General features: G+C 43.4%; 1 protein-coding gene across 1 annotated transcript in view; it reads left to right on the plus strand.

Moving 5' to 3' along the window:
• Positions 1 to 3,466: 3,466 nt before the first annotated feature.
• LOC311496745 (complement C3-like) overlaps positions 3,467 to 13,512 on the plus strand; it is a 28,114-nt gene continuing 18,068 nt past the window's right edge. The window contains exons 1-6 of the mRNA XM_084556707.1: positions 3,467 to 3,687; positions 4,426 to 4,621; positions 4,730 to 4,892; positions 5,270 to 5,349; positions 6,848 to 6,936; positions 13,357 to 13,439. Coding sequence (XP_084412833.1) covers positions 3,611 to 3,687; positions 4,426 to 4,621; positions 4,730 to 4,892; positions 5,270 to 5,349; positions 6,848 to 6,936; positions 13,357 to 13,439 — 688 coding nt within the window. The 5' untranslated portion in view covers positions 3,467 to 3,610. The remainder of the gene's footprint in view (positions 3,688 to 4,425; positions 4,622 to 4,729; positions 4,893 to 5,269; positions 5,350 to 6,847; positions 6,937 to 13,356; positions 13,440 to 13,512) is intronic.

Genomic DNA, 13,512 nt, shown 5'->3' on the forward strand with positions numbered 1-13,512 from the left:
TTCCAAGCCAAATTAAAGTTAAACTAATAAACAACTAAAAGTTAGGTGAACAGATTGTTTATAAGTAAGTTTACACTTAGATTTCAAATAAGCTTACTGAATAACTACAAGTACGTTTACTCTTAGATTTCAAGTAAGCTTACAGAATAACTACAAGTAAGTTTACTCTTAGATTTCAAGTAAGCTTACTGAATGACTACAAGTAAGTTTACTCTTATACCTTCATTTATCTTACTAAAGACAAGCTATGGTTACTTGGATAAAGTGAGGCAATCGGTTTCCCAACTTTTTTTAAGTAAACTGAATATGTTAGAATAAATAGCCACAATTAGCTTCAACTTTCAGTGGGTAACCAGTCACAAAGTACAACCTTGAACTCTGACAAATGTTTATTAACAAACAAACAGATGCATATGTGAACAACCTGTGCAGTGCTGTAGCCAGTACAGTACATCAGGAAGTCCAATCACAGTAATAAAAAAAAAAAATCAAAGAAGTAATAACCGTCTCTCAATGTAACAGTGAGGTAGATAAAACATACAAATAGTTTGTTTTTTTCCCCTAGCTCCGTATACAAAAAGGATCAAATGCAGGTACCATTAGACTAGAAGTTTCAATGCAATAGTAGATAGCTTAAAAAAAAAAGGTCTTGAGTACCGATGAATACTAACAAAACATATTTGCAAAAAACGACAAAAAAACTTCAAAAAGACCATATAAAAACTTCAGTTAGGTCCTATGTAGTGCCTCACAACATTGGAGCGGCAATGTTATTCTTCAACTTAAAGTAGTGCATTTGTTTGCAACAGCAGGTAGCACGATCACATTCCACTTATTTGGCGTGAACAATCTAAGTCAGAAGCTGGTTTTTCAGTGTTTGTAGTTGGGGTTTCAGAGACTTCCCTCCTAATGAAACAAACACCCTCTGATAAATTCAAAGGTGTTCTGCATGGCCTTTGGATAGTCCAAATTCAGAGCATAGATCAAATCAAATAGGAGACATACTGCTTTTGGCAGATCTGGCAGACCATCGACGACAACCCGTCCCTCCAGAATGATGGCTTTTTAACCTTCCAAGTGTAAGGAGTTTGGAGTCAGGCCTGGTTCATCTTCCGGGATTACAGAGAGCACTGCAACTGCAAACTGGCTGAAAGCTGGATCTACATCGTCAGCCTAAGAAAAGAAAAAGGATAGAAATCTGTTATCCTTCATGCACCAGGTCACCAATCTTGACACACTATTGTAATTTAAATATTCATTGGAGTAACCATGAATGTGCTTTGGCCTCCAACTTTTATTAGCACAACACCCTTGAATCACAGGTAAAACAATGAGATTTAAATTTTTTAGAAAAAAAAAAAACAATTACCTTGGTTGTCTTGTTCGCGCTCAAAAATGTCATTTCCTCCTCTTTGACAGTGTAAGCTGTGCATGGGCTGTGAGAGTCAGTACGATCAGTACAAACATGAAGACGAAGCTACTTCTTCTTCTGCAGCTTCTTTAACTGCGATTTACCTCCATGAGGGGCATTATCGGCACCTACTGTTCATTATTCCAAGTGACAACTCAGACTCTGAGTAATTTAACTTGAGTAATACCATTTCTGTGAGATAGTGCCAACCTTTATGTTCACAACACTTAGCCACTGATAGTAAACTCAACATTTTGGTTAAAATCTAGTAAACTTACTTTGTTATTTCTAGTAAGGTATACTATTTGCTTTTACAGTGTACAGCGCTGTTCAGTTTTTGTTTAATGGTAAGCTATTACACGTATAGCAAGGAATGGAGGACCCACAAATGTTTTAACTTTTAACTTATAGCATCACAGTATGCCAATTGCTCAGAGAATAACAAAATAATCACTTAAACCAATCATAAGAATTACAGAAAGAAATCATTGGACTCCCACTGCACCCTATTCTGCTCCCCTTCCCCTGTTTTTAATTATAGATGTCTTGTACTTACCTGTCTTTTTCTTACCTCTGATGCTCTCAAGTATGTATGTTGGACTTCCTTGTAACTTTGAAGAAAATTTACACAGTAAAATGGCTTGAAATATTGTAGAGTAATAGTCAGGGCCACTGTGAACAAGAATCAAGCCAATAATTTAGCAAACTTATGAAGGAAAGGATTTTATGACTATCTGAATATGAGGAATTGGACTGCCAGGAGGATTCAAAAGCAACAACCCTGGTCACCGACTCAAAGAGGATGACAACACAGTTGGCCCAACATGTCATGGTTTCAGTTTGGAAAGCTGACTTAAGTGAGGTTGAGGTGGAGTCTGTTGTCAGTGCTGCAAACACAAATCCGAGTCATGCTGGTGGACTTGCCAATAAATGTGTTGTTGGTAGACCAAATATGCAGGGTGAGAGGACTCAGTATATTGCTGAATATGGATAGTTAAAAACAGGAGAAGCTGTTGTCACCAACGCTGGGACACTTCCATGTAGTAACATAATTGATTAGATTAGATTAGATTGAACTTTATTGTCATTACACATGTACAGGTACAGAGCAACGAAATGCAGTTTAGCATCTAACCAGAAGTGCAATAGGCAGTAAGTGCACGTGGCATAAATAGTATGGTAATATGGACATTATTTACAGATCAAAACCTATGTACAGGTGAGATCATATATACAGGTGCATGAGCAGGATATACTGTACATAATGATTGAATGAGACATAATTATGACATAATTTACAATAAAGAAGATGGGCAGATGATAAATTAGGCGATACAAAAACAGATAAAGTGAGCAATTTACAGTGCATAAACGATAAGCAGTAGCTACCTAATGTTACTAAACTAGTGCAATATTCGCTACATAGTACTGTGCAAACAGATTGTTTAAAGTGTGCGTGTGCGGAGCAGTGCAATAGTGCAGTCACTTTAATAAGTTTTAATATTTTTTCATGCAAGAAGATCCCGGTTCTAAACACATCTTAAATAAACTATCTTTACTTTTTCTTAACATATATCAACTTAAAGCAATGTCATCGCTAGTTCGGCTATACTAGATAGTCGATGTAATCAGTATATATATCTTTTTACAACCCTGTTTTACCATTTGTGTTTGAAAACTGAAAAAACTACAAATATCACATGACTTTGTATCACGCTACATGTCACATGTTACACTTTTCTCTGTACTGCAGATTGCTGTGCTCCGAAAAGGCTTCGAGTTATCAGTGAAAGTGATTTTATGTAGAGCATTACTTCTTTTCTAAAGACAGAAGGTCTTGTGATATTCTTCTGGCAGCTCGGATGACATGGTTGAACAAACATGGTTGTTGGGGTTCTCCTGATACGATACGATAGATCAAAATCAAAGGGGTCATTTAAACATTATAACTGCAATGTTCCTGTTTGTCTGTGTGTCTGTTTACTTTTTTCATCAGAGAGGAGATAATGGGGACAGTTTCTCAACTGCTGCTGGGAAATTGGTAATTGTGTTTGTGTTTAAGTGCGTGTAGAAACAGGTGGAGGAGGGGGAATGAGGCATTAGCGTGATGAAGTCAGGGTACAGGAGGAGGGAGGTGTATAAAAGGCAGGTGCTGCAGGCCCCCAGGACATTGACAGCAGCCCAGGATCAGGCAGGAGGATGAGGAGGACTCTGCTGCTGCTGTTGGCCTCTCTGGCTTTTGCTTCCCTGAATTCTCTGGTGGATGGAGCTCCAATGTAAGTAGACATTCTCTTCTACATTCACATTCATACTGAAATGTAATTCAGTTTTCAAAACAAAGCTAAAATATGTGTTTTGACCAGTGTTTGTTGTTGTCCTAGATGTCAAATTGTGTTCTTGTGTTATTGTGCATTTGTAAACGTTTCAATAAAGCAGGAGGCATAGATCTTCTTTAAGAATTTATAACCAGTGATTGGTTTATTGAAGAGGAAAGAACATAAAAACCACAATGGATTAATAAAAGCAGTGTGTAAACTTTTCTAAAATGGGTCTTTCAATAGTAAATAGAAAGTGTTTGCAGAGTGGTTCATTGGCCCAAACAAAAGAGTCCAGGGCAAGTTTTATTGATCCACCGCTGAACTTGAATCAATAAATCACTCAGTGTATGTAAAGTCAAGGCTCACAACCCATATCTGAGCACTTATGTATTATATGTAATTTATATGTAGTTTTTTTGTTTGTTTGTTTTCTAATGTGGATGAACACTTGAAATGAAAAAATATGGCCCTGAAGAGGGATATTTTACCCTCTTCAGGGCCATAACCACATTGCGAATCATTTTAAGATCTTTAATATGAGATCCCATAAAACATAAATACAAATAAATAAAAAATCACCTGTATAAATACCAACAAACTTTTATTTATGATAACACGTGTGTGCTTCAAAAAGTCAGTATCAGACTGAGGTTCTTTATTCTCACTGACTGCAGTACTTTCTCTTCTTCTCTGTAGGAAGGTCATGTCTGCTCCCAACTTGCTGAGGGTTGGAACACCAGAAAACATCTTTGTGGAGTGTCAGGACTGTACTGGTGGAGACATTCCAGTCGAAATCAGCGTATGGAACCATCCAACCAAAAATCAAAGACTGAATTTTACATCAGTGACCCTTACCAGTGGTAAACACTTCCAGGAGCTTGCACAAATAACGGTAAATCAAATACCAATATATGTCTTATTGAACTCAAACTAACAATTCAGACGTGCCGCTATATGCTCCTTGCTCCTCACAAACTGACCATCTTCATCGTGGTTTCAGATCCCTACCGGAGACTTCAGTAAGGATCCCAGCGCTAAACAGTATGTTTACCTGCTAGCTAAGTTCCCTGACCGTGAGCTGGAGAAAGTCATCTTAGTGTCTTTCCAGTCTGGGTACATCTTCATACAGACTGACAAGACCCTCTATACACCAAACACCAGAGGTGAGTCCAGCCCTGCCTCCCTGCAGACAAACACAAATGTCTAGGGTTGCCATAAATAGTTGTTGGAGCATTCAGAAAACATCAGGCAAGGTTTAGTCAGTGTTTTATTGATGGTGATAATATACAAAGATTTTGCACAGGACTTCCATCAAGTTCTCATGGGTAAGGCCAAGATATCCTGATTTTTAGTGGCTTCTACAGGCCAACATCTAAAATTCTGGATGTTACATTATAGAAAATATTTTTTCCCATAGAAGCCACTAAAAATGACGATCTCTTTTAAAAAGAATGTAATGTAGATTCCAGTAAATACAATCATTTTTTTGTCTTAAGTGAAACCTTAAAGTAAAAAAGTTAACTTCTTATCTCTGTGTCAGTTCATTACAGGGTGTTTGCTCTGACGCCTGGGATGGAGCCTGTAGAGAGGGCTGATGCTTCTATTAGCATTGAAGTTGTGGTATGGTGTTTTATTTTTGATACGGTCAAACTAGAAGTCAAAGTAATTTTATATAATCTGGAAACAAATCCCTTCCTTTCCAAAACCACATCAACTGCGTATCTGTGTTAGGAGTTATGTCTAGTTAAAGAGATAGCTCAGTTTCTTAGACGTGGGGTTGTATACGGCAGTGATGGGCAGATCATCTCTTTTCTGAGAGCCGGTTCATTATTTAGTGTAGTTTATAACCTAATATTTTAGCCTAACATAGCAAATACATATGGTTTGTGTGTTGACAAGCCCTTTTGCGTTCAGTGTTTCTATGAGAAGCCTAATTTTGTTTAATATTTAATATTTCAGTAAAACTGGCACAGTGGCGAAGTGGTTAGCACTGATGCAGTGAGAACAGCGAGAAGGTCCCGGATTCGGGGCCTTACTCTGTGGAGTTTGCTGTTCTCCCTGTGTCTGCGTGGGTTCTCAACGGGTACTCCAGCTTCCTCCCACTGCTCATTAGTTTCATTGGTGATTCTAAATTGGCCGTAGGTGTGCGTGTGAGTGTGAATGGTTGTCTGTCTCTCCGTGTTAGCCCTGCGATAGACTGGAGACCTGTCCAGGGTGTACCCCGCCTCTCGCCCGATGACAGCTTGGATAGGCTCCAACAGACCCCGCGACCCTTAACAGGAATAAGCGGGTACAGAAGATGAATGAATGAATTTCAATAAAACTTTAATTGTGAAAACAAATTAGTAAAACGCTGCAATCAAATCCACACAAGCAATGGTATAAATATCCTTGTGCAGGTTTGTGGTGGAACCTGCTCTTAATATTATTTTCATTTTGCAGTTCATTGGAGTACAGTGCAGTACATACAGTTCAGTTCATTTCATTCTGCCATCCCCTCTTCCTCACCGCTGTCTGCTGTCTTACTCAGTCAGCCACAGCGTCTGTCCGTCTCTCTGCTTTCACATAATGATATGATCCTAAGTCCTCACATTGGCCACATGGCGTGCCAATCAAAACAAAGTTCTGCGCCCGTCCTCACATGAGCAGAGATGAACGAGCAAAAGGAAAAAAGAAAGAAAATAGTGGGGAGCTGGCTCTCACTCGGGAATTGGCTCTTCTGATTCACTACCAAGCATCGGCTCTTTTGCTCATGACACATCACTAGTATAAGGTACTTCTCTTTTGTCAGTGTATTACCTAAAGTAGATGGTTGTTTGCACACCCCCAGTTTGGAACAGGCAGGAGTGTATCAGAACAGAAGCCAAGCAATGAACTGCTGTGGACAGGATCTGAATTCAAATTTATATTGGCCACCCAAATAAATCAGTAAATTATAAAATTATAAAAGCAATGATAATATTCATAAGCTATATTTTAAACATGTTTAATATAAGGGCAATGGATAGGCTGTAAAAAGAAATATTTTTGAAAATATATCATACTTATGATAAAAACTGTTCTTTTTTACACTTGAAATGCACACTGTTAATGCTTGTTGAATGCTTTTCATTTTCAGACTCCTGAGGGCATCATTTTACCAGAAGATCCTATTTTTCCGAAATCAGGAATCCACGCTGGACATTACTTACTACCTGAAGCCTCTAGGTGAGTATTTCCTTTTATTTTAGTTAAATTAAATTTTTATTAATTGGTTAATTTTAGTTGTGATTTTTTTGTTTATTATTATTTTAACACAGACAACTGGAGGATTAACTTATTCACAATAGGGGTTGAATGGCTAAAACTTTTATGTGGTGAAAGTCGAGTCGACTAGTCGCCGATTATGTCGCCAATAAAAACACAGTAGAAAGTAATGCTTGGCAACAATGAAATCTATATTCTTGACCTGAGTACATACGGTAGAGTCTCACATAAAAGAAACTACGGAGGCTTTTCTGCAAGGTAATTGAAGCTTGAACACGGGGGACTGTCTGCCGTAACATAACTTCCGTCTCCTTGGTGTATTCACCGACATCAAGGACAAAAAACGCGATCCACAGCAACAATGTCAACTGATAGAACACAACAATACTGGACATAAACACATGACTGCACCTCCACTCACCCCAGCAACAGCATTATAAAGTTTGATGACGACGCCACCGTGGTGGGGCTCATCAGAGGTGTAGCTGCCGTCAGAGTCAGTTATACTATTTAAGTTCATTTAAATTAATTATTAATTATTTGAAGTTAAAAGCATAAATAATTTCTGTTTAGGGAACTGTGTATTGTCTACATAGCGGAACCAATGTTCTCCGGCTTCAGTTGTGGCAGGCTGTTTTCGTTTGATTTACCTTACCTTCACCATGTTTGATCGGCGATTATCAGCGAGTCCGGTATGAAAGAAGAATTAAGTTTCCTTAACTCCGTTTAGTTAAAGGTGCAGTAGGCAACTTTTATAAAACTAACTTTCTGTCATATTTGCTGAAACTGACCCTATGTTCAAGTATAATTGCATAAAGCAGGTCATTTAAAAAAAAAAATCGGCTCCTCTGGCCCCACCTAGAGCCTGTAGCGCGATTTGCAAGACATCCACCGCTCCACATCCAGATGCACCAATCACGTCCAGGGGTGTATCTAACAGAGTGTCAATCACTGCTCATGGACACGCATTTCATAGCGCCCTAAAGTTGACTATTGTTAAATATTTTGACCTAAAATTGTTTAGCAATAACGAAGGGTATTATAAAAACTACGTCGGTGTGTTCCATGCCAGTTTGTTTACTCGCTCTCTCTCGGTTCTCTGCTCGTGCACAGTAGCCTATTCCAGGGCCAATATGCACGCGCTCTATCGTGCACAGCTCTCCCTTGTGGGGGGAGGGGCTTGCGAGACCTTTTTGGGCTTTAGCGGAAAGTGGGGAGGGACTGAGAAGTTGTCGATGTTCAAATTTTTTGGCTAAATCCTGGATCTTCGCAATCCTGCCTACTGCACCTTTAAAGGAACAGTATGTAAGATTGTGGCCAAAACTGGCCAAAACTGGTACTGCAATCACTTTCAAAATACTGTAGAACGGTGTATCCCCTCCAAACTCCCCCCTGACTCGAGGTTGCCAGGTTACCGAGGTAACGTTAGGCTACTCAATACGTCTCAATTACGTTTCACATTGCCATAATCGACGTGCTAATGTTGTTTTCCTCGACGTTTCAGCATAATGACAGAGAAACGGGCTCATAATGCATTGCTAATGTTAGCAATGACGACTCGCCGTTTTTATTTCCCAAACAATTCCTTACCTTTTCAATTCGATGAGCCACCTCCTCTGTATGCGCTAACGTAACGTTACTTTGCACGAACATGCATAACTTTGTTCGACTGTCGTGAATATTTGAAATGTCCATTTACATTATGTACAAGTAAGTTAGCCAGATGAATCTTACCTGTCCAGGAGAAAATTAGCAACGTTGGCGTCTGTCTTCAAATTCTTCTCCGTTTTCAGCCGTCTCCATCTTTCAAAGGCATCTCCTATACAAATCCTTGTTTTATTTCGGACTTTGTCACGACGTATTTCGGATTCATAACGAGGTCTTAGGTTTCGTAACGTTATACATGTTTTATCCGACACGTTCGTAGCTGCAGCTGCGGTAACTAGAGCAGAGCTGGCAACCCGGAAGACGAAACTCTACTGACTTCGTGATTGGTAGATAGGTGGAGGGTGGCGCCTCAGACCAAAACACAACATGACAACAATAACATCAGTTGAGGGCTGCAACTCTCACTTTTAAATGACAATATCCTGGCCGGACCACTGTTGTCAGTGATATAAGTATTTGAAATGAACATGATTTCTTCATGTCTAGTGACATATCAGGGCCATTTTATGATTAATTGAAATACATTTCTTACATACTGTTCCTTTAAGAAGGCCAATTGTCACAAAGGGTAGCGGGGGTTGGGGTGCGGACCCAAATAGGCAGGAGTAGGCAAAAAGGGGTTTTAATTAATCCAGGGCAACCGAGAGGTTGAGCAGACAGGACCGAAAGTTCTGGGGGTCGGCCGGGAGGCCGAGCGAACGTGGCAGAGAGTTCAGGGGGCCAGCCGGGAGGCCGGGCAGACGTGTCCGAGAGTTCAGGGGGCCGACCGGGAGGCCGGGCAGACACGGCAGAGACCGGACCCACCTCGACAACAGGAGCAGGAACCGGAGCCAGCACAGGAACGGGAGTGGAAGCAGGATCCAGCACGGGAACGGGAACAGAAGCAGGATCCAGCACGGGAACGGGAACAGAAGCAGGATCCAGCACTGGAACAGGAACGGGAACACTAGCAGGATCCGGCACAGGAACGGGAACAGAAGCAGGATCCGGCACAGGAACAGGACCAGGATCCGGGGTCCGAGCCACCTCGGGTACAGGACCAGGAGCCGGGGTCCGAGCCACCTCGGGTACAGGACCAGGAGCCGGGGTCCGAGCCACCTCGGGTACAGGACCAGGAGCCGGGGTCCGAGCCACCTCGGGAACCAGAGAAGAGGCGGCCCTCGGAGCCGGAACCAGTGAAGAGGCGGCCCTCGGAGCCGGGACCGGAGCCGTCGTTGAGGTGACCCTCGGAGCCGGAACGGGAGCCAGAGCAGAGGCGACCCTCGGAGCCGGAACGGGAGCCAGAGCAGAGGCGACCCTCGGAGCCGGAGCGGCAGCCAGAAGCGAGTGGACCCTCAGAGCCGGTACAGGGACAGGAAGCAGCGCTGGAGCAGGACATGAGCCGACCCTCGGAGCCAGGACAGGGACAGGAAGCAGCGCTGGAGCAGGACATGAGCCGACCCTCGGGGCCGGTACAGGGACAGGAAGCAGCGCTGGAGCAGGACATGAGCGGATCCTCGGGGCCGGTACAGGGACAGGAAGCAGCGCTGGAGCAGGACATGAGCGGATCCTCGGGGCCGGTACAGGGACAGGAAGCAGCGCTGGAGCAGGACATGAGCGGATCCTCGGGGCCGGTACAGGGACAGGGAGCAGCGCTGGAGCAGGACATGAGCGGATCCTCGGAGCCGGTACAGGGACAGGGAGCAGCGCTGGAGCAGGACATGAGCGGATCCTCGGAGCCGGGACAGGGACAGGGAGCAGCGCTGGAGCAGGACATGAGCGGATCCTCGGAGCCGGTACAGGGACAGGGAGCAGCGCTGGAGCAGGACATGAGCGGACCCTCGGAGCTGGGAGAGGAGCCGTAGCTGAAGCGACCCTCAGAGCCGGGAGAGGAGCCGTAGCTGAAGCGACCCTCAGAGCCGGGAGAGGAGCGGGGCATGAGCCGACCCTCGTGGCCGGGAGAGGAGCAGGAACAGGGCATGAGCCGACCCTCCGGGCCGGAACAGGAACGGGGCATGAGCCGACCCTCGGGGCCGGTATGGGAGCAGGAGCGGGGCATGAGCCGACCCTCAAGGCCGGTACGGGAGCAGGAGCGGGGCATGAGCCGACCCTCGGGGCCGGTACGGGAGCAGGAGCGGGGCATGAGCCGACCCTCGGGGCCGGTACGGGAGCAGGAGCGGGGCATGAGCCGACCCTCGGGGCCGGTACGGGAGCAGGAGCGGGGCATGAGCCGACCCTCGAGGCCGGTACGGGAGCTAGAGCAGGAATGGAGGCAGGAGCGGCTCTCTGCAAGCTAGCTGGCCGGTGGCCAGCAGGCCGGGGAGACGCCACCACATGGCTGACAGGACGGGATTCCAGAGGCTGCCGGCCAGCAGACCTCCCTCCTTGGCGTCCACGTGGACCATGCTTCCTCTTCGGAGCCTCCATGGCCAAACGAGCGTCCACAAAAGGAAACAAAAACTCTGGCATGAGCCACGGCTTGCACTCCAGCATTTGATCCTGATAATAGGATATAACTCGCCTTTTGTCCTCCTCCTCATCAAAAATAAAGTCTGCTGGGTCCTTCTTTGGTCGCGTCATTCTGTCACAAGCGGGTAGCGGGGGTTGGGGTGCGGACCCAAATGCAGGACTCAAAGAGGCAGGAGTAGGCAAAAAGGGGTTTTAATTAATAAAAAACAAAACTTACAAAAAACCAAAGACGCTGCTGACGTGGCAGGAAATCCAAAGAAAAAGCAAAACTCAAAAACACGAACAAAACTATGACTTGGCATAGATCACTTGACATGGAACATCAACAAACTTTGACAAGAAACGTGGCTTACAAGTAGTGAACAAGCAGTATGACGCGACAGGGACAAAGGGGAAGGCAGGGCTATATATACACACACATGAGGAACAGGGGTGACGAGACACAGGTGAAGCAAATCAAGGGACAAGGTGAAACCAATGAGCTAATCAAAAGAAAACATGGTAGAGACAAACAGGAAGTCAAGAACATAACAAAATAAAACAGGAAACAGAAAATTGAAAAACTAAACCATGAACAAAACACAATAAACTAAACCATGACAAGACTGACTTTGAAAAACCAGGAACTTAACAAAATACAATAAACAGAAACCATGACAAACTAAACCGTGACTGTGAAAAGACATGACAGAACACCAAGAACGAAAGACAAGACAAAACCATGACAGAAAACGAAGAATGGAGGACATGACAGAAACTAAGACATGACAAAAGACATGACGAAGAACAAGACATGACAAAAGACGTGACACCAATGAGTTCTTACGACATTTTCCATGCCGTCTTGTAAGAGAATTAAATACCTGTGACTTGAAGAACGCTTGTGTTGTGATTGACTGAACGGGTGGGTACGAGTCTGCATACCAGGACGAAGTGGAGCGGCTGACAGTGTGGTGCACAGAGAACAACCTCATCCTGAACACCACCAAGACAAAGGAGATCATCCTGGACTTCAGGAGGAGGAAAGCGGCCATTCAGCCACTGTTCACTGGAGGGGATTGTGTGGAGAGGGTCTCCAATGTCCGGTTCCTGGGTGTGGACTTCGAGGACGACCTGACCTGAAGCACCAACACCAGAGCCAAAAAGACACAGCAGAGACTCCTGGGGAACAACCACCTCTCCCAGAGACTGCTGGTGTCCTTTTACTGATGCTCCATAGAGAACATCATCACTTACTGCATCTGTGTGTGGTTCTCCAGCTGCACTGCAGTAGACAGAAAGGCGCTCCAGAGGGTTGTCACCACAGCCCAGAGGATCATCGGCTGCCCCATCCCCTCTTTACAGTAACTATACAACTCCCGCTGCCTGAGGAAGGCCCAGGTGATACTTAGACGGTTCAGAACACTGAAGGCCAGTACTAACAGACTGAGGAATGGCTTCTGTGCAAGAGCCATAATCACACTGAACAACTTGAACATTAAAGAAATAACTATGTGAATGTGCAATAATTCATACAATAATTCTCATAATAATGTGCAATACATCTGTGCAATAATTTCATATGTGCAAATGTGTAATCATTTCTCACAAACAAGTGCAATGATTTCATGTGATGTGCAATAACGTGACTTCTTATTATGTGTGAATGGGGTTGTTATGTCATGTTAGTGTTTATAGTCTTGTACATATTATTGTATTCTAGTTTTTCACATTTCCTTTACTGTTTTTATTTATTTTTATTCCGGTATTTCTACTACACCTAAGGGGGAGCTCAGGGCACCTTAAGTTCTTTGTACCTGTACAATGATAATAAAGACATTCTACAATCTTCTAAACACAATAGCATTTAATAGTGCTTAAAAGCGGCATTTCTTTGAAATAGGACGAAAAACTTTGACAATGAATTTGACCAACAAATTGTCGACTTGCAGCCTCCTTCTCTCCGTTATCGCTGGACGTTTTTAAGTTGTTAATTGACTGCCGTCGAGAGGATTTGAACCGTTCCTCTGCTAGCATTAGCAGATGCCTTTTCAGATGAGTGTGCATTGTAACATATATGTTGTATATGTTGTTGTCATGTGATCAGCGACTAGTCAACCTTTTGCTAAAAACCTCATAGCCTTTTACCTTAACGTTAATAGATTCTGCTATCTATAAGACTGAGTAAAGATTAAATTCTTCATAAATAAATCTTACTCATTTAGCCTGAGTTGTTACTTTTTGTATTTTAAGACAGTGTGTTTATTTATGTGTATTGCTGTCTAGTCCTGGACTGTGGAAAATAGTGGCAAAGTTCACCAGCAACCCACAGCAGAGCTATTCTGCAAATTTTGAGGTCAAAGAGTATGGTAAGTCCCTCATAGTCTGCACTGTTCAACATGCATTTACTCTTTTTGATTGGACATACACACTCGCAATACT

The sequence above is a fragment of the Chelon labrosus genome (genome assembly GCF_963514085.1).
Source record: "Chelon labrosus genome assembly, chromosome: 2".
In the NCBI taxonomy this organism is placed as follows: Eukaryota; Metazoa; Chordata; class Actinopteri; order Mugiliformes; family Mugilidae; genus Chelon; species Chelon labrosus.